Here is a 26,987-nt window from a genome sequence, read left to right on the forward strand (position 1 = left end):
CGCTTGACATGTCGCTCAAAGATGACACCCATTCGTTTGTCTCCAACAATTAATGAAAAGGCATAAAAACTTGTTTTGACCGCATCAGCCAATCCCCATTAAGCAATGTTGTCGGTTTTCACAGTAACCTTCAATGGGATTCAGATAAAAAAGTCCCTCATTACCCGAATCGTAATGATGATGCTGAAGCAATTTCCTGCTATTGTGTCACCATTCACTGATATGCTGTGAGGCGATTTGAAAACACTGCGTAGCTCTATTGCAGTTTAGAAATTACAAGGCCAGAAGAAATTCAAGGCCAGAATTTATCATAATTATTGTTTTAGGGCTGGCGGTGGGGTTTTCTTCGTTTTTACCTTTTTTTTAATGGACTGTGCGACCGACATATAGTCAGGATAAAAAAAATCTGTAAATATTTATTCTGTCTTTTTTGGATAGAGGTCATTTTGCATATGATCAAATTCAGTTGTTGCTTTTTGACGGAGCGAAAGCGGAACATCAAAAGAATGATTTAGCTCTGTAAGGGAAAGCGAGCAGCAGTGAAAAAAAGTGAAATAATCCTCGACAAAAAGAATACCAAATGCGAAGAGAAATGCTCAAAATTCGAGTTAAGCAAGAGAGTAAAAAGGATGTAAATTACTTTGTCTTGCTACAGACAATCAGTTTTCACAATAAGCCCACCAACCACACAGATGGACAAGATGTTTTTTTCTTAGAAGTTCATTTTCGCCATAAAGAATAGCGCTCCAGTTTATCATAACAATGTGACACCTTTTTCGAATGTTTCCATTTGTTTCGCGGCTAAGATATAAATAGAAATATTTTGCCTTCGGTATTTGTCATAATGTTCCGTCAGCCTTTGATAATATACATGTATCGGTGTAGTGATTCTTTAAGAAACAAGGGACCTTGTTTTCAAAACATAGTTACTGTACCGTTGGCTCCCTGCCTATGTCTTTTTAGGAATCATGAAAGTTACATCTCTTGTCGTCTGGAGCGTAAGGGGTCGTTGCCATGGTAGAAAAACAGGTGACGCCTTTTACGTTTAAAAACTGAAGTAAGTGTTTCATCATTTAAAATAAACATGCAGTTTACAAGTTCTTTTAAGATAAAGAATCTCCAAATACATGACAGGTTTGTTAAAGTAATAGTGTCCTTGAAATGCGCACGCGCCGAACGATATCTGTTATCTTTCAAAATAGTAAAATTAAATCACCAAGCGACAAGAATCTCTGCTCTTATCTGCTCTCATTTGAAATTGTTTTTTGAATACAACTGCCTTTTATCTTTTAAACATAGCACGCCGGTAGTTTATTAATAATGGTCGTTTCATTCTTCTGAAGAAATTAAAGTAAAATGATACAATTTGGATTTCGATACAAAGCTAGATTTTGATCTTAAGGTTTATTGTCTCAGAGTAATGATGGCAGGTAGCGCTGAGGCAAACCCAATACTAAGAAAGAAATTGGTGAAAAGACGATTGTACATTTGCATTACGATTCCTATTTGTCGTTATCTCAGGTGGGTACAACAAAGGAAAACTACAATATAAACCGAATATCCTTTTGTAAGCTTTCGTTGTGCGCAAGGTTACAAATTCAACCTTCTTTCAGACTGCCTTCGCAACGCCGCTGACAAACGCCTCCCGGGGGTAGTAATGGTCCCAGCCACATACAAACAATACATTTTAAACCTCCCCTAAGCGAGCGCCTCTTTTGGGAGGACACTCAGCAATGATCCCAGCCAAATACAACACTGCATTTTTAACCTCCCAATAGCGGACACCTCTCTTAAGCGAAAAGTTTTTCTGGTTCCGATTGTGCACTTGTCCGCCACATACTGCTGTGCTCATAAATCGAGCTTTGTAAATAATTGTTCTGCGCAGATTGTTATAATATCGCTGATGAAAAAGGTGATTTCATCAGAGTTGAACAAGCTAATTTGTGACTTCAACCAACACTTTCGATTTAATGCGACTCATTTCCAATTTGGGACCCTTTCACTAGAGAACCGTACACAATTTGCATAGCCAGTAATGAGAAATGAGTCGCAGAGTTTCAAAGCGGCCGGAGAAGGCTACTGAAGGGTAACCCTGGGTAAAACACTTGCTTGCTAGGACTTACATGAAAAACAAGCTTACTATCAACTGTCAAAGGACCAAATTTTTCTCTCGCAGCAGAGATAATGATCCCATTTGTCTTAACGAGTCAAGGAGAGTTATCAAGCATAATTTAGATCATGTAATTCACTTATTTGCCATTGGTTTCCTTCCTTATTAATCCGCAACTGAGCCAAGATGGAATAACTTTTTTTTAACTAATGTCTAGTGAATATATATTTTCTCATGCGAAGCGAGGCAAAGTACAATACATTCCTGGAATTTTGGTTTAACGCTGATTAGTCAACATATCAACAACGCTCTTAAAAGTGAGTTCCCAGACTGAGCTCTGTCTGATCCGTAGTTGTTTCAGCTCTTCCTCGCAAGCGGCAACAACGTTTTCGTCCAAATAAGATAATGCAAAATGCTTTCCTGAACTCCTTGTTCATGCAAGCGTAAACGATGGGGTTGAAAACAGAGTTAGAGTAATGCATCCATTTTGCTACCACAACGGAATCGGGCGTAACGCATCGAGTACAGAATCCGTACACTATGTTTATAATGAAGAATGGCCCCCAACTGATGACAAAGGCGCCCATTACAACGGCTAACGTTTTCGCGGCGCGCATCTCCGACGCCAACAGGAAGTTCTTGACGTTGCCGTTAATCATGAGCGCTATTTGGCGCGCTTGGAAACGCGCCGTCTTAAATATAAATCTATAAGTGGTACACATGATGATGAGTGGCACAAAGAAACAGCTAATGACCACCATTAGCTCGTATTTCGGCGGAGGCAACTTCCATAGGATAATCTTGAGCGACGACATAATGATGGAAAAAATCCAAATTATGATTATGGTAGTTATTGCCTTTACTGACGTCATTGTGGTGTGATAACTGAGCGGGTAAGTGATGCAGAAATATCTCTCTATGCTAATTGCGGTCAGGTTTATAATGGAAGCAACTCCGCAAAGGATATCCATAAATGTCCAGACTTTCAGAAGGCCTTGTTTGAGTTCTACTCCTGACATGAGATAAGCAGCCCATATCGGCATGGACACCAATGCTATCAGGATATCAGCCACAGCTAACGACACCACGAAATAGTTTGTCACTGTGCGAATCTTTGTATTCCTCTTGAAGGCGAGAATGACCAGCGCATTCCCAAACAATGTCATAGTCATAATAAGAAGCAGAAAACTGAATGAGAGAATGTTCAGTGGATCGTTCAGGTCACCAGCCGATGAACCATTCTGGAACATTCCGGGCTTTGATGCATTTGTGTGGTTCATTACTTGAACCTTGTCCGCGGCCGCCGTGGGCGATGCCATGACGATCTTTACACTGCAAACAGCTTTGAAGTCTTTAACTGCCGATTTACTTTTGGAAAATGAGCACTACTTCCGACCGGCTGTCAGGAAATAATGTATTGCTTCTCTTACCTTTTGACCTTTATTGTGTTCCTGTTTACAACTTGCTTTAATGTTTGCTTGTGCCCTTAGCAGAGGACTTTCAGTTCCAAATTGACCCTAGTCGATGACTTTGAAATTCCGCGGATCTTTTGTTACTCCAGTAACATTTCTTCTTTAGTTTCTCGCTTCAACGTCTGCAAGGGATATTTTTTTAATCCTGTAATAATTTCAGCAGCTTCTAAATGTTGACGGAGCCATTTTGTGAAGTCATCTGCTGAACAAAAAGGTCTGAATCAGTAAAATGAACACAAGGCTATTAAGTGAGGTTCTTAGTGTGTTAAATGTCATTTTATTTCGCGTCACATAAAGACCTAAGAGGAATGAAGCTAATTTCCCTAATCACTTAATGATCGATTCTGTCCAGTTAGAAGAAGCGGCTACAGATTATCCAATAGCACGGTAATCCTCTTGAAGACAGAATGAATACCCTGTGTCCTTCAATTTGTTTTTATGACAAATTAAAATTTGTCGACTCTAGTTCAGAGCTGAATCAAAACTTTACGGTTACCTTTTGGTTGCTTATAAAATTTGCCTTCTGTAGTAAGACAAAAATTCCGGCTGAATTTCTTTGAGTTCTTGGTGCAAAAGTGGCTTCATTTTCTTAAGAACAGCCGCCAATTTTACATTAAAAAATAGATATAGAATGGATTAGTTGAACAATGGCACCGACCACCGACCATATAAGAAAATATTGACAATATGACTATTGTCATATTACACGAGCATTTACCGCTGTCAAAATTCAGATTTAAAAATATATTCAAATTTTAATTAAGCGAAGAGACACTACAGAAGTATTTTTGAAGAGACATTACAGAAAAAGGTTTTTGTTTACGGTCTTCAGTTTCATCAGGAAGAAAAAGTGGGACACGAAATGTACTTTTTTCCTCGAAGATGAGAATTTATGAAAATTTAAATTTGAGTGCAATATGAAGCAAATATACACCGCAGTTAATATTGTTTAATTAAGTAAACTTATGCGAACGTTGCTGTGAGCATTATAATTAATTAACACAGGGCAGAATTCGATGGTTTGTCGGCTTAATATACTGCAAGACCTGTCTGTTATGCAAAATATCATACGAGGTATAATTACAACAATTTCCACCAATGAGATGGCGAGTTGGTTATAAACGTCTCCTATTCAGCAAGCGCGAACGAAAATAAAAAAAGCAAAATAAAATAAATAGCTACTTTTAGCTCAAACGTCTTGCCTAGATAATTGGTTTACGCCTCTTTTTTTTACTTTGTGGTCTCATGGAGGGCGTTAAAATATGCTCTATGTAGTCTTAGCTCACCACTAGAAAACCTTTCGGACGTTGTTTAAGTGTGGGTGGAGAGAATAATATTGAAAATCGTGCTGTTGCGTATGACGTCATAGGATTCATAAAAAACAAAATCGTCGCCTAAGCAATAAGTAAAGAGTTATGTTTAGCTGTAAAGCAATAGAGGTCTTAGGCAAATGTACTTGGCAAGGTGCTAATTCAAGCATCGAGAACTGTGATAACAGTTTGCAACTGAGCACAGAATTTACCAGATCACGATTATTCGTCTGGAGAAAAGGAAGACTGTTAAAGAGTAACCCCGTTACTAAAATCGTTTGAATTTTGCTAAGAAAAATAATAATAGTTAACAATTAAAAGGAATGGAAGAGCACTTTAGCCTCGGAAAAATTGCAAGTTAGCCATTTGGCCTCACTTGGCTATTTGGCCTGATCTTGACTATTTGGCTGGATTTTGGCTATTTGGTCTGATTTTTGAAATTTAGCTTGATTTGGCAATTCGGCTTGATTTTGGCTACTTGGGCTGATTTTACCTGTTTGATCTGATTTTGGCCATTTGGCCTGATATTAGTCATTTGGTTTGATTTTGGCTATCTAACTGGATTTGGCCATTTGGCTCTCTAGGTAAAATTAAAAGCAGGTTTTTGAAACGTCAAATTGGCCTTCATTTTTTTAAATTTTATTTCCATCGGTGATTTTCTTGTTTCATTTATTCTACTAAGCTATTACTCTGTTGCGTATGTTGAAACGCTTCCGTCGTACATAGTAGTTTGGCAAACCTCTTGAATATTTGTAGCCCTAAAGATGAGAAGAGTTACGAGTAAATATAGTGGCTATATAGATTCTGCATTTTTGTGGTACCAGGTACCATAAGTGTCTGATTGTTTTAAAGTCAAAGAGCGGCTGTTTTTACCTGTTAACGTTTGTTTTCAAGGCCAATTGATTGAAGGCCGCATGCAGGTGGTAAACTTTCTTTTTCTGCATTAGCTCAGCGAGCCTAAGGCTACCAGGCTTTAAATTAGTAAATACAGCCATGAATTCGAAAGTATATAGCTGGAAAATAATTAGCCATAAAGAACACTGAGACTTCCCTAACCCTGAATCCATACTCCATACTCGCTGATAAGCTCAGCTAGCGACTATAAAGTATGCCAAAATTTCTTTTTAAAAGGCAAATTTTGTTTGCAAATTTGTAGCGGTCGCTAAAATAAAAGACTTAAGTATTCCTCTTTTTTAAATCCAGGACCTATGTGCTTTTAAATGAAGAAAGCAAGAACATCTTGAGGCACTTTGTAAGAAAAAAGCGGTGATGTCCCATGTTTTATCTAAAATCATCACTTAGCAGAGTAACAGAACAAGTTCATGACTCGAGAGTCGTCGAAAACAGCCAGAAATTTCCAAATTATCCTGCCTTTGCTTAACTTCAAACTGCCTCATGATAGTATAAAATTTATCGCGTATTAATTATTTGCAAGCATCCGTTTCTCCTGTATGTAGATGTACATGGTAAAATTCGTAGCACAGTTGTATTGCGGCTAAATTGACTGCCGAAATACGAAAGCTTGCTTACGCCCACTAGAAGAAGAAAATTTGCAGAGCACAAACGCATACACGCGTGTAATAAAACGATACAAAATAGCAAGAGTTATCAGAGCATTTGAATTTTTTTCATCTACAAACCTCCGCAGGCTCTTCTTCACGGCTCTAGCAGCGCACGTCATCAACGCGAAAGTTTATGTCGACTAGAGAAATAAAGCTAGCAACTATTACAAAATGTACTTGAAAATCAGCAATCGTGGAAATGAAAATTTCGCATGTACCTGGTATAAATCGATAAATGACTGACTATACTCCGGTCGTCTGTTAGTTTTCACAAAGACAACCACTTTGAAAACTTAAATCTACCGGCTTTGTGCTGAACCTCATGTGAGTGTACTTGGCAGGTTTTGGCACTGATTTTGCTGACTACATTCTGCATTCCATTCGTTGCTTTTCACAAAGAGAGAGGGACTTTGATCGTGTTTATCTGCCTGCTTTGTACTTTTCTTGTCACACGCATGCGTGACTGTAGCAGCGGGATTGTCCAGAACCCCCATCCGGCGAGACCCCAAACAGCATTAACTTTGCTTTTTGTAGATAGCAAAATGATTGCTTCAAGCACGTAAAGAAACATCTAGATTTTAAACAGATTGAGATAAAATCTCACTTATTTGAAAGTAAATAGGTCGTTCGTGTCGTTTATTAGGAAGCGTTCGATGGATAATTTTGATATTAACAAGGAAACGCGCCGCATTCTAGAAAAGAACCGACTGCCTGTGGCACTCCAAGAGGTCACCAAGTTTTGATGTTTCAGTTTTTAATTCCTCATCAATGAAATTGATTTTCATCACAGTTAGCACTTCATCTTCGTTACTCAAATGACAAATAAATTTCTCTCCATTTTTATCAATGAAACATGTGGAAATTAACAATCCATCAGGCTAAGCCAAGGTTACAATCGATGTTATTAATCATCCTCAAGCGATTTTCCCGCCATAGACAAAACACGACCCTTTCCAGATAATGCCTTTAAAAAATTGCTTTTTTACAACCATTTTAAATGACTTCTTTCAATTTCAATTTTTTATGGCTAACACTAGGCCTTTAGTTCTTAATTTCCCTTATGTTTATACTATGGACGTTCTAGTATAGCAACAAACTTTCTGGAATAATATTGAAATGTTTTCGAGTAAACATATTTTTTAATGCAGGTTCATATTCATATATGTTATATCTAGGAGCATTGCTAGTGGCGCAGCTGTGAGGAGGTAAAGCTTTAAATTTGCTCACACAATTTTCTGAAGAAGGTAGTCCATAATCCGATCCGTTGAATCAAGATAACATTGTCGAGGAAGTCTTTCTTACGACATGACAAAGCCGCTATAAATGACGTGGAACTAATCAATAAACAATACTACCTTGCAGATAATAACAAATGCTGAATAAATTAATTGTCGACAATTTTGAAAACAAAATGGCTTATTTATAATGTTGCCTTTTCGACAAGTTAGCTTAGAATTCCAAAAGTAGTATTATAAATTAAGTAGTTAATAAACTGCAAAATGTTTTTTTTTTAATATTTCAGTATTTTACCCAAAGAATGATAAACACTTGCCAAAATTGAATAATGACTATTGAGCTTAAAACAGGCTAAGAATAATAAAGGAAAATAATAGACCATTTTACAGTTGTCTGTTCAGTGACCTGGCCTTTGAATGGCAGCGAGGCTGCAGGTGACCTTGTTTAGATACAGACCTCACTGCTTTTGTTGTGTAAATCAAGTTGTTCTTATGCTAAGTAGTTTGCATTTAAATGAGAAAAGCAGTGAGGTCTGTATCAAAGCAAGGTCACCTCAAGCCTCGCTTACATTCATAGGTCAGGTAACTAAGCACACAATTGTAAAATGGCCTATTGATGGTCGGTCGCTTGCATCGCTTCCACCTTTTTCTCATAAAGTCTCTCAGCATTGTCCCGAAGGGGTTTCATAACATAAAAAGGAATATTAAATGGAATAATACGCGATCATTGAAATTCAGTCATATTATTTTAACAGGCGGGAAATGGAATGAAAGAGTGAGAACTCGACAAGAGGAAGTTTCAGGCTTTGATATTGGTTACGTAATCGGGGCACCGATTTTATCGAGGGTAGAATCGCATTGTGATATTTTGTCGCGTTAGGCTCCATCCCGTTATAATCGTTAATGATCCTGCTGAGCCAGAGCCAGGAGCCGAGATCAGCAGAAATTAACTGAGAATATTTACATACAAAGAACATGAAATAGAAACATTTTGCCCCATATTTTTCAATTTTATGCCAAATTCTGCGCCATATATTAAATATGCCATTTCGTACAGACGTCTAGCAACGATCTGAAGTTCAGCAACTGAAATGAAACTCTGCTCTTAATACAGAGAAGGAAAGAACTACAGATGAGCATTTAGGGATATCCAGTGTTCGCAAAGGATGAAAAAAGAAAATGCTTTCATAATCACAAGTGTATATGTGTTTCCAAGTACCTCCCGTTTGACCAGCAAACTGCAAAACGACATAAAATTTACCTTCTACTTAGATCCTGTTCCACTGAAGACTGATATTCAGGTTTTGCACGTAATAGGTTTATGCACCTCTCTCTTTAAGGCTTTTTGCCTTTCAGTAATTTGATTTTATTACGACTGTGTCGCTTGAACAGACGTTTATCAATGTGTTTCGTCAGATGCAGAGAGCTTACTTTTATGAATAGATTATTTTAGCTTATTTTCTTCTTAACATTGGAGCCTTGATGTAGTTGGTAATGAATGACTTGATTGATAGCCGCCATAGTACTTGTACCTTTTATCAACAAAATAGAAGATGTTTATATAATGTTTCTTTAATTGCAGGTTGCGATTCTTTAGAGCTGAGCTTTTTAAGGCAGTAAAGACCTTCAAATTGGAGTAACGAGTGTTATACATAACATGAACTAGTTGCATGAGGTAAGAAGTGTGTTTTAATGTACCTGGCATATAATTATTCAGCGTCTTATGTCGCAAAAAACGTCTCTAGCAATACGCATGAGTTACCGCGAGTCTGGAAAGCCAATTTCCTGTCATGAACAGTTCAGTTTTATACATAGACAGATCAACAATGCTGTAACATCGTCTTGGATGTAAATAAATTGCTGTAAATTTGGGAAATTGTAAAATTTGCTGTAATTCTACAAAATTGTGTCGCTTCATTATTTTTCCGTAATTCTACAATAAAATAGCCCACTCAGACCCTAAATTGGTTAGAGGCGCCAAGCATTCTCATCACCTCAATGATTTATTCCCGGGGGGTACTTTGGTTGGGACGAGTTGTAAAACGCTCCTCGAAATTGATGTATATTTTATTTCATTAATTTTTGTATGAGGTCTATCTCAGTGACACTTATGAATGTAAATTCCTAACTTTTACGACACGTTTCCTGTTGGAGCATTTTAATTCCTTAATAAAGTTTTTGACTGCGAAATTTCCAGTTAATCATTGCCTATAGATCTATCTATTGTCGTCAGAGATAACGTTTCATATGATCTCTGCGTCAGGAAAGACAATATTGTAATTTCGCTAATTTTCCTTCTGTTAACGTAATTTTGAAAACTTACTTGGGGTACCACTTCAATCTACCCTGCTCTCTCGGCTAACGTACCGAGCTAAATCGCGCGCGACAAAGAATTTAGATCGATTATGTAAGAATGTGTTTCATAGCATGCTCACAGAAATTTACGGAGGGAATCGATGATGTGAAAACTGACTTCAACAATTCATTCAAATGACCTGTATGAATAAGAGAAAGTCCTTTCACGCTAGCCAAACGCATTTTGACTAATGGAACCGTAGCTGTCTTCAACTCTACGCGTGTATTTGGTGCAGCAGCTTGGCTAGTAGGCATAAAAGCATTCATTTCATAAAAATTTCATTACATTTTCTACTGATTGTTTACACAAAAATGTGAAGGAAATCTAAATGTGCAACAAAAAAAATCAAAATAACAAAAACAAAAACGTGAAAGTAGAAATGTACCGTTCAAGGGCGAAGAAAAAAACTGTCTTGTGGCAATGAAACAAACCAAAACATGATTTAGGTAGTTTAATCTGCAATATGTCTCTATCTATATTTAAGGGTGTAATTTAGATCAGGTTCCAGGTTAATAGTGTCTGGTTGAAATTTTAGGCTGGAAGATTCATGAATATTTCATATTTAAGGATGCCATCAACTCTTGCTAGCTCAGTGCATTGTGTGTTATAATATGGTTCTCAACAGCAGTAGCTGGAGTGTCGTGAGATACCGCGGCTGTTTTTTTGTTGAGGCTTACAGTGAATCGAATAATGTTCGCTAGCACCACAGCAACACTCCATTGCAAACAGACGTGCATTCAATAATGAACCACTTCCAATTTTTGCTTTTGTTTTTTTAATTTACAAAGCGAATCCTGGTGTAAACCCTCTTTCAAAATACAAAGTTTGGCTTTGAATTTAATAATACAAAGCTTGGCTTTGAATTTAATAATGCAAAGCTTGCATGGCTTACTACCTGTTCATTTTCATGCAAATGAAACAAGTTTTCATTGAAGATGTTTTGCACTAGGACAAAAGCTAAAGGCAACACGGAAATGAGCTATTATTTCGATTATCACTGAACAATATGTTGTGGAAATTATTATAGTAACAAATATTGGCTGTCGATTGCTTCGCTTTGAAATCTATTTCCGACTAAGATTCTCGCTGCAGACACGCTACAACTTTTTTTTTTGCCTGATTAGATGGAACATCTATCTGGTCTCACTAACTAAATCGACGCAACAGCCATTGCGTAAATGTACTCTTAAGTGTCTAGAGATGGATGGATTTTCGCAATAACGGCAGTTTTGGGCTATGTGCATGTTAACCAGCATAAATTCCAAGGCGGGGACATATTTATTGTAAGCGTGGTCTTTGTTCGTCTAGTTAAATTTTCATGGATACTGGAAAACTATAAATTTTTGCGATTGCAGCAAAATGTTCAGCTTTCTTGTAGAAACGATGTTTTGAATTGTTTTCCTATCATCTGCATTACTTTGAGGCTTCGACATTTTGCAGGCAAATTTTGTTCAAGCAGTGAATGGAAAAGCACAAGACGTCAACGCGCAGTCAGTGCTGGAAAGTTCAGTAAAATAGACACTAAGCAGAATGATTCCCTGACAGGTCTCGAGCGTTTAAGCGATTGAGAAGCTTCAATAAGATATTTCATCCGTGTCTTCCAAAATTCGAGCAAAGTTCATTGATGCCTCTTTTGATAAAGTAAAACAAAAAAACTTCCGTCTTATTCAGTGGAGCAAGCTTAGGTTAAGAAATGGGTCAAATTAAAATAAGCCTTTGATATCGAGAGGATAAGACTCAGCTTTAGTCAAAAGTAATGCTTCATCTCCTACCTCGAGTGGTTGGTGCATGTTATTCAGTCCAATTCTGAAATAAAATCCGCTCAGTGATGAGGGGTTCCTCTCTCGCTGTCAGTTTTGAACTGACACTCTTGCTCGGCTGGCCAACTAAGTTTTTCTGTTTCCAGGGCAGCCCCGCAGACGAGCCATGGAATCAGTCGAGGTTATAACAATGCGTAATCATTCTTTGGACAGCCGTTCTTAAACTTAATAGCAAGAAACTTCCGCAAACCCTTAGGGAAATACACTGTTTTCTTCCAATAATTTTATCCGTATGCTTATCAAATGTCATTAAGGTATTAGACTAGAATGAAGTGTACCGCAGCTAAGTTATATCATCAGCGATGTAGAGCTTGATCAACAGTACAAATACATTAATGCAATTTTTTTTTGGAATGAAGCCCCGCTAAATATACTTCCGTGACAGAATTCACCGTTTTGAAATAAAAGAAATTTAAATACAGTACAATAAAACAAAATAAAATAAAAATTCAGTATTATATTCATCTTTATGACTGATAGCTGACGCCATTCTTAAATAACTATCAGCAATTAATTGTTAACGTTCCGTCGAAAGACAATTGTTTATGATTCTTCGCCGAACCCGAATTCTAAAAACACGAGAGCCTATTTGTCATATTTTGAACTGCGTTTTATGTTGCACAAGTGATCGGGCTCGTAAGTGTTTGTCCAGCAGCTGATTTCCAGGGTGCACTTTTTAAGCAAAATATCCTTATTTAAAACAAATATAGGATTTTGCGGTGTCTTAAAGCAAGCGTTTAATTGTGTCATTTTCCTTGGCCGTGTGAACCAACAGACAGCGTTGTTCAGATTGTTAGCGGCAGGGCGGCTTTGAAAGGCGACACTTTTTCAATCTGAGGCACAAAGTGAATCAGCAATTATCCATAACTGTCACTTTGAAGTAGAAAAATTACAATGATTACTTGCCGTTTGGTTTCCCCTTAAGGCACAATATGATGAAAAATGTATTGCGTCTTCATTTTTGTAAGTTCACTCTTTTTATTTTATAAGAATATATAAAAAGTCGAGGCAGAAATTTGCGAAATTTTAATAAGAATATTTTAAGAATACTCTGAAACCCGAGACTGAGATTTTGAAAAGAATATTATTTTGCGCACTAAAATTTGTAAATACTATACGATAATATGTTTTAAGTAAGCCTTAAAGAAATTCCTCCTCTCTCTAAGCGTGAAAACTAGCCAGAAAGCAATTTACGATCCCAATAAGAATAAGAAGTTATGTGTGTCATATCAGACTTTATTGCCTGCCGTGTGGCTCCAAAAGGACCGCCGCAAAGACTTGATAGGAGAGATAATCTGACGTTGTGTCGACAATGTACACTTTGTATTCCTGTAATCTACCAATATTCACAAGGATATTTTCAGCCTAAAATCGGCAGAAAAGCGAGAATATTCAGCCTGGTCCGGAAAAACTCTATAAAAAAAAGAGTCTAATGATGTTTGCCGGTCATCTTATCGTTTCCTGTAATTTGCCATTCCGCAGAATTATTTTCACTGTTTATTTGACCAGTGCGTTGAAAAATATAATCCAGTTACGAAATTGCCCGTAGTGAATTAAAAGTGTACCTAGGCGCATTTCTTCTTTCGAATTCGATTACAAATCTTGCGTTGTCAATAGTATCAGATTTGAAGCGCATTTCTTCGGGCCGTCTTGCAAGTTGACTTGGAATAATAAATAATAAATACTATACTGACTGTAAAGAAAGATGGATGCTAATTCTCTGACCAGGAACAATGAATACTGGTAGGAGAAAAGCAAATAATAAGCATGGATCCGAAAATGAATACTGGTGGAAAATAAGCATGGGTTAATGAGTGGACACTGAATGACACTGTTCGATTGAATTCTTGAAACCTGCTTGAAAAAGTGATAAAAAGACTCTAAATCTCGTTTTCGTTCTTCGTAATTGAGGTAATCGGGCACTTTCGATGTTTGGAGTCGTCAGACTAATTTTTAAACCTTGGCATCTGAAAAAAGTTTTTAAACGCCTTCTAAGTACACTGGAAAGAGAAACGCGCGAATTCTTATACCACGAAAGAACACCATGCACTCACCTCGATGGATTATGAATAAGGCTGAATTGATGGCTTGATTTTATCGTCTTGGCGATTTGCTGGTTGATACGGGTCAAAACACACCGTCCAGTCGCTTACTGAACGAAGTAGACTTTATGATCACACCGCTCGCATTTAGTATTGGCTACATAAGTAGACGAGACAGGTGCTGCCAGCGTCATGTCAGAGCACCATTACCTTAAAATACTGTGGATAATTTGCGAAAGTGTTCATTGTTTATGCGATGAGTGTTCCTCAAAGACATCATAGCGCCGACCACAAAAGGAGATTTACATTTGCCATTACCACAGCGATCAGTACGGGTCTGTGATTTGAAATTCATGAAGCGAGAGGTACCGGGTCATCGTAATGGTTTTAATGGATGAAATAGCAGCTTTTTTAAGTTTTAATTGGTTTGCAATTTCTGCGCTTCTCTGTTCCGCTTGGCGCCTCTTCGCCCAAAGCTAGCCGTAATAACTGATAATTTAATCACGGACTTTCAATCCATTTCCATCGGAAAAAAATTTTGACAGGCAACGCTGGCCTTATAAGCATGCCGATTTTATAATTTTAATCGCCTCAAATTGATTTGCAAAAATATCCCAATGATATCGTAAAACCAGAGACGATTCCCAATTTGCTTGTCACCTACGCGCTTAAAATAAACTGATAACTGATGCTATCACTGATGTCAAGACTTAAATGCACAGAGCCGTAATGGCACTAAACATTAATGTGTTGACAAATAGCACCCTAATGACGAACCAAGGACATAAATAGCTTCCTGTAAGGTCAGTAATTAAGGTGCCCTCTAAGACGATTCTGGATCCCAAGACGCTCCCACGATAGGGGAATGTAAGCTGACATCTGACTCTTATCGATACGACTCCCACGAGCTGAGCACTCCTAACCCGTATATCCGCGTTCTTAAGTTAAAATCTTTTCTTCTTTTACTATGTTTTTAGTCGTGGAAGTGTTCAACAAAAGTAAATTGCATGTTTCGTGTCAACACGCCCAAGGTCGTTCAATTAACATTTTATCGAAGACGATTGGCTGTTGACTTAAATACTTCTCTGAATTCCTTCCTTTTGTACGCAAACGAAATGTTGTTTTTTTCTGTTTTTGTTTTTTTACTTTGTTCGTAAATTTATCGAGGGTTCTTCTTACCTAATGGAAACCATGGTAGATGGTTTTCGACGAAATCCAAAGATAATCAAGAGTTGGGCCCGCTTTATGCATTTAATATTCGACATCTGACAAAATACATCTGTAAACAGCCTTTTTGAAGTTAACGATTAAATTTGATGAGGAACATTAGTGCATATGGACTGAGGCAAACAACGCCTTTTTGGGCAAGAAAAATAACGGAAGCAACCCTTCAAAGTACATGTGGAAAGCTTTACGCCGAAGATAACTTAAGATGTAGGTAACATGAAGTAATACATTGTATGTCGATTTATTCCGTTTGCATTCTGCTGTTGATGAAAAAGTTTTCAAGATTGCTGTCGTAATCTTCAAAAATTAATTCATTAAAATAAATGGCAGGGCGTTTCTGCCTTAATTATTAATGTTCATTAACGCTAAGTATCGAGAATTCGACAACTGTTTGGATCAGGTTCAACCACCGAGACTTTATGTAGGCAGTGGTGGTATAAGCATATAGTTTTTCTAATAGTAATACATGGTGGAACTTGTCTCAGAAATAGACACTTAAGAAAATGTCGCTGTAGGTGCTTATAGTGAGAACATGTCAGGTAAAGATTTCAGTGGCAATTTGGAATGTTAGAAACACCAACTACTCGGAGATCTTAGTACTGTCGAGTTGCTCAGACCGAAACCAATTCTATTCGTTTCCATAAAGAATATAAATGATGTTATTAAGGTTTTTTTTTGCTTATTGCTTCAAGAAAGTATAACTCAGTTTTTTCTTGTTTAGATTTTTTTGTTTTTTCACAGTAGGAGTCCGTTCATTGTCATACTGTGCGTTTTCTTTTCAACCAATGCAAGGGGGCTTTATGAAAATACATAAATTTGCATTCACCCAAAAGATAATATTATGGCAAGTTTTTCATAACACGTGCCAGTTTGTTACGTTTGGAAAATATTTTATGTTTCCATTGTTCTCGTTCGGTAAATAAAGTACTGTTGCCGGAAGAATTTTAGTGGAAAAAATTCTAAATATATTCAATTTATTTTTTTTTTAGCAATAAAAACTTGCTCTGGCGATAAACCCTGTTTCCTTTTTTGTTTTCAGTAACATCAGAAAATTATTAAAGTGTTCGCACTGAGAACTGAATGTCCAAACAAAAAACTGCAAGGCAAAAACAATTTTAAATCACTCATGCTTGAAACCACGGAAAATCATGGTTGGGTCGATTTCTGGACGAGAATCCTTGGTTCATACTTTGAAAAAATTATCTCGGCACGTTCTGAATCATTATTTAAATGTCATTTTACTGTAGAGGTCGTAATTAAAGCTGATCATCATCAATAATAAAAGGTAGCATGTGATAGCTACTTTAATGACATTACGGTTACGGGAGACAAGAAGATTCTTAAAGAACATCAAGAATAGAAACATCATCACGTCGAAAGTGACGATATTAGTCTATTTCTTTTTAATTGACCTAAACTTTGAGAAAACTAGTGTTTCGTTTCAGTTACTGTTTACGCAGCTCAGTTACCTTTTAAAAAAGTGTATCGGTGCAGAACGTCATCCGATTCAGTTCTTCTTTGGGAGCGCCCGAAAAACGTTGCTGACTTACTGTTATTCTGGAACTCTCAAACCTGCAGCTTGTCTTTGAGGAAGGTGCTGGCGTGTTATCGTAAGAGTCTTGTCGACACTGAAGCAGAGAAATAATAGAAATCAACAAGACTTTTGAACACCTCTATATTTGACGTTCAGCCACCTTCCTTCTTCGACAAGTTTAGAAGTCTTATGTAATCAGCGAGTTTGCAAAAGGGTTGTCGTCCGTGTTCTTATTTTGAAATGTTTGTCGAATACGTAGGGGCTTATTTTTGTTGTTATGTTTAGTTTGTTTATAACATACATAATAGTGATTATAATTTCAATGCAATGTTTTGTGGAAAACATTGAGAAATATTTTTCTTATTATCCAGAATGTATTAAATAACCTACAGATTATTTTTCAATAGCTCATAGAATGCCAAAATAATACAAAGGAAGCGCTTTTGAATTAAAAAAATAACCAATGTAATTAACATGTGGAGCATGTTCACGAATTAGGACTGAGTGTTTTCGATATTAAATTAGACTCAAAATAAACTTAAAAAATCAATTTACAGATATTCTTAGTGCGTGTGTATCAAATCCAGTCAAGGGTTTGCGCGATATCGCCTTTCGTTTTCATTATGTGAGATCTTGAATTGTGCTTGTTGTACAAAGACGTAGGTACGTGGGCAACAAGAAAAACTTCAATGAACTCCTATTTTCTTGTGTAGACGTAATCATTTCAGTGTTATCAAGCGTCAGCTGTATTTTTGAGGACCTACGCACAAACTTTTGATAACGATTCGTGGCATTAATCGTGGCGATTCGTCTCACGAAAGAAGAAAATCTCGTTTACGCTGCTAAAAAATTGTCTTGGACTTTTAATTTATGAAATTAGAAAACCTGTATGATATTGACGTACATCTGAAAGATTTTTCTTTTTGTTTAAATTCGCTTGCGTGTACGATAACAGATTATTGACATCAATCAAACTAACATCTTAAGGCTAACGACGTGACAAGCAAGATATTTTTAATAATCAAAATTGCAAACCTCGCTTTTATGACGCCCGACTTTTTAATTTTTTTTTAGCTGCTCAAATCGGGGCATTTTTCGTAATTAGAAGCTCTGTCGTTTTCTCGAGCCTTAAATGACGGTCTCTGAATGGTGCTGAGAAAATCAGAAAAAAAAGTCTTTCAATAGCTCGAAAAAGTTGTATAGCTATCTTTTTTCCGAATTGTTGATACATTGTATTGCAGGATATTTCCTCGAAGGTGTCGTTATAATCCGGGCTATAACGGCACGCAACTTTATATTTGAAAAAAAAAAAAAAAAAAATAGGATTTCAAGGAATCTGTGGACGAAAATGAAGTCTTTACACCTGCAGGTCAAGGTGTCCAGATGACCATGACTTTTGCAATTAAGCAAAAACTCCCGAAGCAAAAGTTAAGATCGTCACCCTTCCGTGTCGTTCTTTAGTGCTTGCGTAATAGTGATACAAATCGAATTCGCTTTTATTGAAGCCATATTTGGATTGCTTTTACCTCTGAAGAATTTGTTCCATTTCTGACGATAACTTAAAATAAATGCTTGTTTGAAAAAGCTCCTTAATTTCCTTTCATGTCTAATCATAGACATCTAAACTGGAGTCACAAATAACCATTACAAAAAAAGTACTTTGTGCAAACTTTGCATAACCTTGCAAATGTGACAATTTCTACTCATTATTTGCCTAAGCAGAAATGAATTGAAGAAAAGCTTTTTTTTACCTAAGGCGATTCCACTTTTATGTGTACGATAGTGTGTCTTTTCTTAGAGTCTTTAATGATATTTTCACGGTGGCAAAACATCATAAGTGTTTTGGTTTTCAGCAAAAACGTATGTTCAAAATTGCATTTAATGATAACATTTTTATCTTGAAAAACACGTGAATCGAAATCTAAAAATTAGCAAATCATGTATATGTTATTCTAGACCAAAAATGTTTGAATTTTCTTCAACGCATAGATGTATCTCTACAACTAGAGTATAGTTAAACTCCATACATTCCAGCCTGACCTGACGGAAAATACTCACTATTTTAATTAACAATTTACGTCCTAATTTTAAGATATCCAGAGTGACACATTGTAAGGATTATATTTTTAACCTTTTACGAAGCTAAAACATGTAGTTTCTAATTTGTTTTGATCTTAAGTGTTCGTAAACAATGTTTTTTACTGCAAAGTCTAGAAATATTTGGGGACTGATGCGTCCTCAGTACGGTAACGTAAATATAGGCCAAGATGCATGGGCGTCTAAAAATGATGCTAGAAATAACTCCATGCCAGGAGCCAATTCAGAAGAAGTATCCTTGTTATCGACACTCTTTTCACGATTTTTTCAATCGTTTCAAGACATACGTAACTTTTCGAGTTTTTTAGTGAAACCATATTGAAAAACTAGTTTTTGGTAATATTATTTGTAGCTACTTTTTTTGTTAATTGCATGAATAAAATGGAAATTGTTTATCTTAAAAAAATATTGAATCTAGAGTTATTTTATCGTTTCCTTTTTGTAAAAGGATTAGCAGTCATCACCACATAAAACTACCTATGAGTAATCAAAGAAAGTTTGATCTTTTTAGAACATGGATAAAATCCATTAGAAAGTTGTAATCGAACTACACACCTGAATTCTCTTCAAAGATGATGTGCCACAAAGTATCAAGACTTGATTAAGAAATACATTTCTACTAAATGGCATGCCGCTTCAGAAATAAAATATAATCTAATGCGTCTCTCTTCAGTTGCCTGAGGATAATTTCTAATTATACAGATAAGTGCTGTGTCAAAAGCATCAATTCAAACTATCGATGATGATGAAACGATTATAGTGGCTAGGTCAGGCGATTTCAAATCAAACTCTTGGGCTAAATGGTTTGAAACAGTGAATCGACATCAAAGGGAAACCCTAGAAAGATATTAGGGGAGTAATGCTGGGCGAAATGGAACATTGGGCAAAAGGTGACTTCTCACGTTAAGATAACACTGAAGAAATGGGTGACTTAGTGCTAGCAAATCATTGTTGTTTGTTCGTTCTTAAGCTGGCGAAATTGATTACGGCTCATTTACTCATAGTATTATGTAGCTGTAACATGACGTTTGGCGCTCTCACGTAACAAAAATTGCCTTTTAAGAGCCTTTATGCAGTTGAATGGTATAATATTTTACAATCGATGCCTGCTTGAAAAGTAAACAACGACATGGTCTCATTGTTTCCATTTAAGATTTAATTAAAAGAAGAAAATTAAAACGGCCTTTGAACCATTATTCAAGAAACTCTGGGCTGTTTAGAAACGACTGGGCGTCTTTCAGGGATGCTTAGGTCATAGTTTGCAGTTGATTACGATAGTCTTAGAGCCTTAGAGATGATAGTAAAAACGATGACGACTATGATTTAGCGACTGAAGTCAGTTCCTCAATAGACCTAGAACGAATGTGAAAAAATCGTGGTCGACGGTCTTTTGTCAACAACAACAATGTCAACAGCAGCAGCAGCATCAGCAACAGCAGCAACAACATCAGCTTCACTACACACATCAACGAGAATGAAGACTACGACGTCGACGACGACTACGACTTAATTTTCAACATGGACAAAGATTGCAGGTGATTACAGTTTAAAGTCCTTGGGGGTATGCAAAGACGACAGCAACAGCAGCAACAACAAGAACTGAATACCAGCAAAATAATAACGAAAAAAGACTGAATGTTTTGATTCTTGATGGTAATATTATACGCGAAGTGAAATGAGACCATCGCCCATTGGCAAACAGTTTAACTGATAGGGCTAAAAGTTGTCGAAAATTCAAGAACTCATTCAGTTTTTCTTTGCCGTGTTCTATGACGACAAATAACATCAGTTGCACCAAGAATTGTTAGGGATGCACAGTGTTTCCTTTCTACATCAAGTGAATATTTATTCTATAAACACCGATTGTAAAAAAAGATTCTAACATTTGTGAAAGTAAACTAGAATAGGTTGCCTATTTATTTTTGTGCTTGCTCAGTACCTGTGTGGCTACCACTGCCATCACTTAAATAACCAGTGATTTTGTTTATTGTAGTTCTGCAACGCTTTCGAGAGGAATATACCATGGAATATCCCACGAGTCACTTGTATTTTCTCGGTAAACACATGAGCCTTTCTATTTAAAACAAGAACAATTGTCAACACAATCAATGCAGGGCACGGTCGGAAGGGTAGATGTATGCAATACCGTTAATTACACTACGACTACCGTTTTCAGATTGGCTGTATCTTCTTTGGGATGGTAGATATAGGCCTTTTGCAACAGCTGGTCTCGTGGCATGCTTTTCAAGAACACACTGATTTAGTCATTGATAATGCATAATTTTATCAGAAATGGAAACAACGTTCACAAACGAGGGACGTTATGGACGTTAGAAATTAGAGGAACTTGTGATGGAAGAAGACGCTTTACAGTTTCGAATGATCGAGTGGTTTTCCATATAAAATCCTTGTAATTTTGCAAGTTTTCAAACTACCATGAAATCTTTGCCATTCGGTGTAGAAGCCTAGAAGTTTTCATTGTTCCTAATATTTTAGCCCTCTTTTTATTCTCAATAGTTGTGCCAGCAGCTTCCTTTTGTAGTGTCTAATAAAAGAAAAGGTCTCTGGAGGGCAAAGTCTTCTTACTTCCATACAAGACCTTATATATTTTTCTCCAATATTCAAATGGTCATTAAATCTCAACCTTAAATGCACTGATGTGAAAAAGTGGTGTTCTGGCTATTTAAACATGCATTTTACAATTAAGTTCCCTCGCCATTTTGTTTTCTATCTTTTTTAATTTATTATATAAATTGTAGTTTTGTATCTTCATTGTAATCTTGTAATCACTATATTTTTGTTATTTGTTAATCATTGTACTCTAATTCTATTTTTGTTTGTGTGGTAAATCAAAAAAATAAAAAATAAAAAAATATAATTGTAGGTAAAAGCTTGGTCATGTGATCAATTGTTGCAATATTCCTCCTCGTACATACCTTGGTGGCGTCCTTCCTCTGAGAATGCCTTGATATTGCAAAGATGAATTAGGCAGCGTTTATCCTTTTTGCGAAATGACTGTGAAAATGAAACGCCTATGTGAGCACTGTTCTTTTAAATTAACTTTTACCCAAAACTTATCAATAATGATAACTTTGTGTGACAATTCTGTGGTGTTTTTTTGATCTCCTCAACCAATAAAGAGCAAACAAACATACCTGTAATAAAGCTGCCGCATCTCTCCGCCTTTGAGCCAAAATTTATATTTACATGACAATGTGGAAACTGAATCACTTATTAAGGGAAATACGTGCCGAGTCAAAGAGTCGTACCACTGCTGCAACTGAACGTGATCGCAGCGTGCGGTTTGCATACGAGTCGATCTCAACTCTGCAAACTATTTCCGCTACAATTAGGAAACTACACCGGCAAGACCGAATTGATTAAACTTCATGATCCTTATTGCAACAAGACAAGTGTGGCTAACTACAACTTGAATGTTTTGAATTGCGTTGTTGGTGATTAAAGCTTATCACTTCAGCCTTGTTGGTCTTGGAAACGAGTTTTTAGCTAATTGTTAGTTCTGTTTTTCAGACCACAGATTTTATTGCGGAGATAAGGGGCGGTTTTGCCAATCTGCTTTCTTAAAAACGCAAAGCCGGTGAAATCTCTTTCAGTATGTAAGTCAGATGAATGCGCACATAACCACAGATCTCAGATGTATTTTTTCTTTGCACTGCATTGTTCGTTTGTTTACTTACGGAAAATTAAAAGTCTTCACCCTGTTAGGAGCTACATGTAATTGCTGGCATGGCCATTAACTAGCCAAAGCCTAAATTCCCTTTGTGTAACATGATCTTGTCACCGGCTGAATTTAGCTAAGACCCCTGCACAGAACGTTTCCATGTTTGTAAGGTCTGTTATTAAATCCATTTTTAAAGAAATGATGAAGTAATGTCTTTCAGCGGACACTACCGAACAACGTTTTTGGTAAGAACCAAATGTCCCAGGGCGAATTCGACTGAATGTTTATTCTGTATTGATTCTTTCAGTTATTAACATAACCGCACTAAAACCCTTCGGATTTAGAAAGATACTGGGTTAAAATTGTACAGTTCGAGAAAACAACAAAGCCAAGACAAATTAAGAAGAATTCTGAAGAAAAATAAAATAATAATAACACAATCATGTAGGCGAAATATACAGCCACACGTTCCGAACGCTGGTGTTAAATGAAAATCGGTGCAACTGTACACCGATAGCATCCATAGATTAACAAAAAAGTCCGAGATTTACAGAACTTAAACTGTATTTGATCGGATTTGTTGTTATTTACATTTTGCACTGATTCAAGACTCCCGCAAAGCATGGACCTCTTATACCATAGAAACACTGCTGAGGGTCAGGAAAAACATGGGTACAACAGCAATAATATTTCAGATGTTTGGCTTTTTCCGCGCATACATGGTATATGTGTAAACTGAATGTTGGCAATCGCAGAATTTTGAAGGGAGAAAAGTAAAGAACACACGGCGAAAGGAGAGATTAAAATCGATGGAAAGCGTAATTGAATTTTCGAAATGTCCATTTCCTAAGCCTCGAGTCAAGACATTTTGTGATTTCCTTTCTTTGGGATTTCGCATTGAGTTAACCGAAGATAAATTTCCGCTTGGACTTAAGCTCAGTGCAAGCGTTATGTGAAAGCAGCACAAACTTTAATAATGGCTAGGGTTTAATTGTAATTTATTTTGCAATAATATCTAAGAAAATAAGAACTTAAATAAAAAAATGAGTTGACTTACGTTTTGGATGCAAGGTACTCTCAGCGGTCTCCTGAAGTTAAATATCGATGATGGTGTCTTCACCAATCCTTTGAAACAGAAACCTGTGTGAGACTATTGTAAAACAGCTAACATTACTTTCGCACTTGGCATGTTACGCATATATCATGTTAATTTTCATCGTTGAGCGTAAAATAAGGCCAGGCCGTGGGCATTATATCTTTCCATCTACGTTCAATTAGGTGCTACTCGGGACAAAACAATCTTTGATATTTTGTTCCTTTTGATATCTGCCGTGGATTGCGTTTATATTGAAAGGTGCCTCTTTGTTTTGTTATTTCCTTTCAGGACCTAATGAATATTTCGATGACACGTTTGTGATTTGTACCTTTTCTTCGAATAAAACTACAATAACATTTTCGCAATACGTCTCTTCTACGCCGATTTAATTTCTTACCCCAATGCTCCTGTTAATTTCCATAAGCTTATGTTTGCTAATGAAGAAGAAGCGGTCAATGCAAAGAATATTGTTGTCAAAGTCCATTTCTTGTAATAACCGGATGAATTTTTAAATACCTCTATGGCAATGAAATAAAGTCGGTCCTCTCTACTTTGATTGTTTCATGTTGTGAAGGTTGTTTGATCAAAGCAGGAAACATGCGGAGCATGGAAAACAAAGCTTGGCATTATTGAAATTTATGAAAGCTTTGATCGAAAATAGCAAATGACACTTATTTTCTAAACGTTTGTTGAGGAGTTATTAGACTCACTTGTTTTCTTAATATGAGTACCAAGCTGTGAGTACCGATCCCGCTTCCATTGAGACATGGATATTTAGTGCTGGGACTAAAGGGATCGCTGACAGTTTGTCAATTTAAAAGCTATCAAAGCCCTTCAGGCTTGAGTGTTTTGTAAACAGAGCAAAATTGAATTAATGCCGAAAACGACCTGTAAAGTCATATCACAGCAGTTGCTTAATGATTATTTGCTGTGCTCTCCAAACGCGAAGGCGGTTAATATATCATGTAGAAATTTGATGTGATCTGTCTCGTTGACTTGGATTGCAATTCTGCCCTTTCGTGCAAGAAACGACTGCTTGTATTGCTTTTAGAAGTTATATCTGCCGATTATTAAAACCACCATCGTGTTAATGTAGTTTGGAAATAAACATTCTACAAGACAGGCTATTTGTTACTAAGAAATAAAGAACTAAACCTTTATTACACTGCCGTCATAAAAGCCTGCATAATTCATTTCAAGGTTATGGTCGCCTCTGTCAGTTCTCAGTTATACTAAAAGCAATCATTTATCTCGAGTTTGACTCGAAAAGAGATACTGGATTTTATCACATTTCATCTATCTCGCAGACGTTATCTTGTTGACCGAAACTGAACGGAGACTGTAATATAATAAAGTAATATATCAAAATTTAACTCATTCACCTGATGTTAACTATGTACCAGTTGAAAGCCGAAAAGGGAATTCTCGATTCATATCTGTCAACTCCTGAGACTCATTTTTTTTTACAAGACTAGACCAATTTTGAGAAATCATATGGCATGCATTATCTTTCTTTTTCAGCTGTAGAGGGCAAGAGAAATATTACTAAATGAGTCGATTTATTGCAATCAGAGACAATTATTTTATGAATACAGTTGCTGCGGAGATTGTCAAAGTCGCTTTTTCACTTATTGTGTTGCTGATTCAGCCTAACACCCACTGACAGTTTTCCAGCACACGGCAGATTTTCATTTTGCGGAGGTTTAATAGAACGACTCCAAGTACAGTAATTGGCGCTCAAATTATATTTTTTAGTTCATCTACTGTCATCAGATAAATACAAGTTGTAACCAATCCGGCTAGCAAAGGTTTTGCCAGCTCTATGTTTAAGTAAACCAAAGCGAAATGAACCATCATAAATTGTTACCGATTTCAACCCTTTTGTCTGACCAGAAGTCGGTTGAATCACGTTATGCCAGTAAGATGACCCATAAAGTTTTAAACGTTTATTCATTTTCTATTGCTTTTGTAATTGACTTCTAGACCATATCAATTTCAAGAAGCTAAGTGGTTTCAATGATAGTAGAAGACAGCCGGCTAATCATGTCATGAGTTGAAGATGTGTTTTACGCCTGTTGCCTCTTATGGCCAAAGGTACCATTCATTCTTCGTGGCGTTTACACTCTTGGCGTTTAGACTACTCGTTAATTAGAAGCTATCACGATGGTCTTGGACCGCTGATTTACCCCAAACAATCCTTCAATATGTAGTCCACTTAAGTACAATAAGAAACAGCCATAGCAGAGTTTCTAGTGTAATCCTTTGTGAGTAAACATATGCAAAATGGCAAACAATTAAATCACTGAATGCGAAGTGAGCATTGCATTATACAAGCAGAAGAGAAACATCGTCTTTGGAATTTATCTTTGGTAAAAAGATCACTGAAGTCTACAGGACCTTGATAATTAGTTGACAGAAAAACCCATTATCCCATACATTGGCTCCCGTGAACTGTTTGCCGTAGTTAACGCTAGTTTAATAGCAGTATTTGTTGACCATTTGCTATGGATGTAGCTACTTCATTCTACAACTTTCTACCGCATGTCGCTTCAACGCTACAAAATATTGGCGAGCATTTGTGATTTTTCCAGTCTTCGCGACTGTCTTCGAACCATAGCCAGCTGTCTGAGCCATTGCCGCACTGACTAAAAGCATTTTGGAAATAATATAAGCTCCCCTCCTTGACCTTGAATAAAGTAATGTCTATACGCGTTTCTTGAAAATACAAAACTGTGCTTTTAGCAGTAAATTATTGTGGTAAAGTCAATATTTTTGTATGAAAATGGAAGCTCTGATTTGAATAACAAATACAGTACCTCCTCTCTGAAAAAAGCTGTTCAAAATTATCATATACATAATACTACAGTTCCGTCCATGAGCTCATTATCAACAGTGTTAAAATATAATAAACTGAGCGTCGGTGTCCTACCTTAAAAGTGGCCAAAGAGCGTCACATTTACTGTCCTATACGTGTTCAATAACAAAAAACTGTGGATCACGACTGACTAAGATCACGATTTTAACTTGGTCTATGTAAAGGTCACACTCTGAAGATACCGCCGACAACACGGAATCTGCAGCACCTACTTCCGTTTTGATGTTAATGCGCAAGAAACAATCTTTGAGCTGCCAGTGTTCGCATTGGGGAGGGACTCATGAGTCTTGAAGCAAATTTGGTGGTCTTTTAGTGAGGGCTTATTCGGCTTAACTTTAGAAAACCAACATTTATGATAATTTTTTAGGCGTTTCGCCCATAAAAGCTTTCATCGTGTTCGGAGTCAGTTAGTTCATTAAAGAAAAATGATCTTTGAATCAAACTTACCTTTTCCTCTTGACCGTGTGAAAACGGCTTCAATTCTGCTGTCAACTTCTTCGTCTTTGACGAGCTTTCTTACACAACCCCTTCACTAATTTCATGCCTTCGTTTTTAGTAGTTTCGAGGCC

At 36.7% G+C, this 26,987-nt stretch overlaps 1 protein-coding gene across 5 annotated transcripts; it reads right to left on the reverse strand.

The window, feature by feature from the left end:
* Positions 1-1,037: 1,037 nt before the first annotated feature.
* Positions 1,038-26,987, reverse strand: LOC110051079 (histamine H2 receptor-like). 5 transcript variants are annotated; one of them, XM_020757053.2, is made up of 4 exons: positions 26,866-26,987; positions 23,505-23,572; positions 21,702-21,780; positions 1,038-3,781 (listed from the first exon to the last, which is right to left on the reverse strand). In XM_020757053.2, exon 4 carries the CDS (start codon positions 3,427-3,429, stop codon positions 2,422-2,424), a length of 1,008 nt encoding a protein of 335 aa, XP_020612712.1. In that variant the 5' UTR covers positions 3,430-3,781; positions 21,702-21,780; positions 23,505-23,572; positions 26,866-26,987; the 3' UTR covers positions 1,038-2,421. The 5 variants fall into 5 exon arrangements, with proteins under 5 accessions (XP_020612712.1, XP_020612710.1, XP_089139531.1 ...); XM_020757051.2 differs by lacking the exon at positions 26,866-26,987 and adding an exon at positions 26,473-26,584; XM_089283405.1 differs by lacking the exon at positions 26,866-26,987 and adding an exon at positions 26,473-26,584 and having other exon boundaries at positions 23,505-23,597.

Source organism: Orbicella faveolata, unplaced genomic scaffold (assembly GCF_042242905.1).
Source record: "Orbicella faveolata isolate gen_17 unplaced genomic scaffold, um_ofav_v1 contig_1, whole genome shotgun sequence".
Lineage (NCBI taxonomy): Eukaryota > Metazoa > Cnidaria > Anthozoa > Scleractinia > Merulinidae > Orbicella > Orbicella faveolata.

Coding starts and splice junctions, on each gene's coding strand:
- LOC110051079 (XM_020757053.2), bottom strand. CDS start 3,429: ATGGCATCGCCCACGGCGGCCGCGGACAAGGTTCAAGTAATGAACCAC.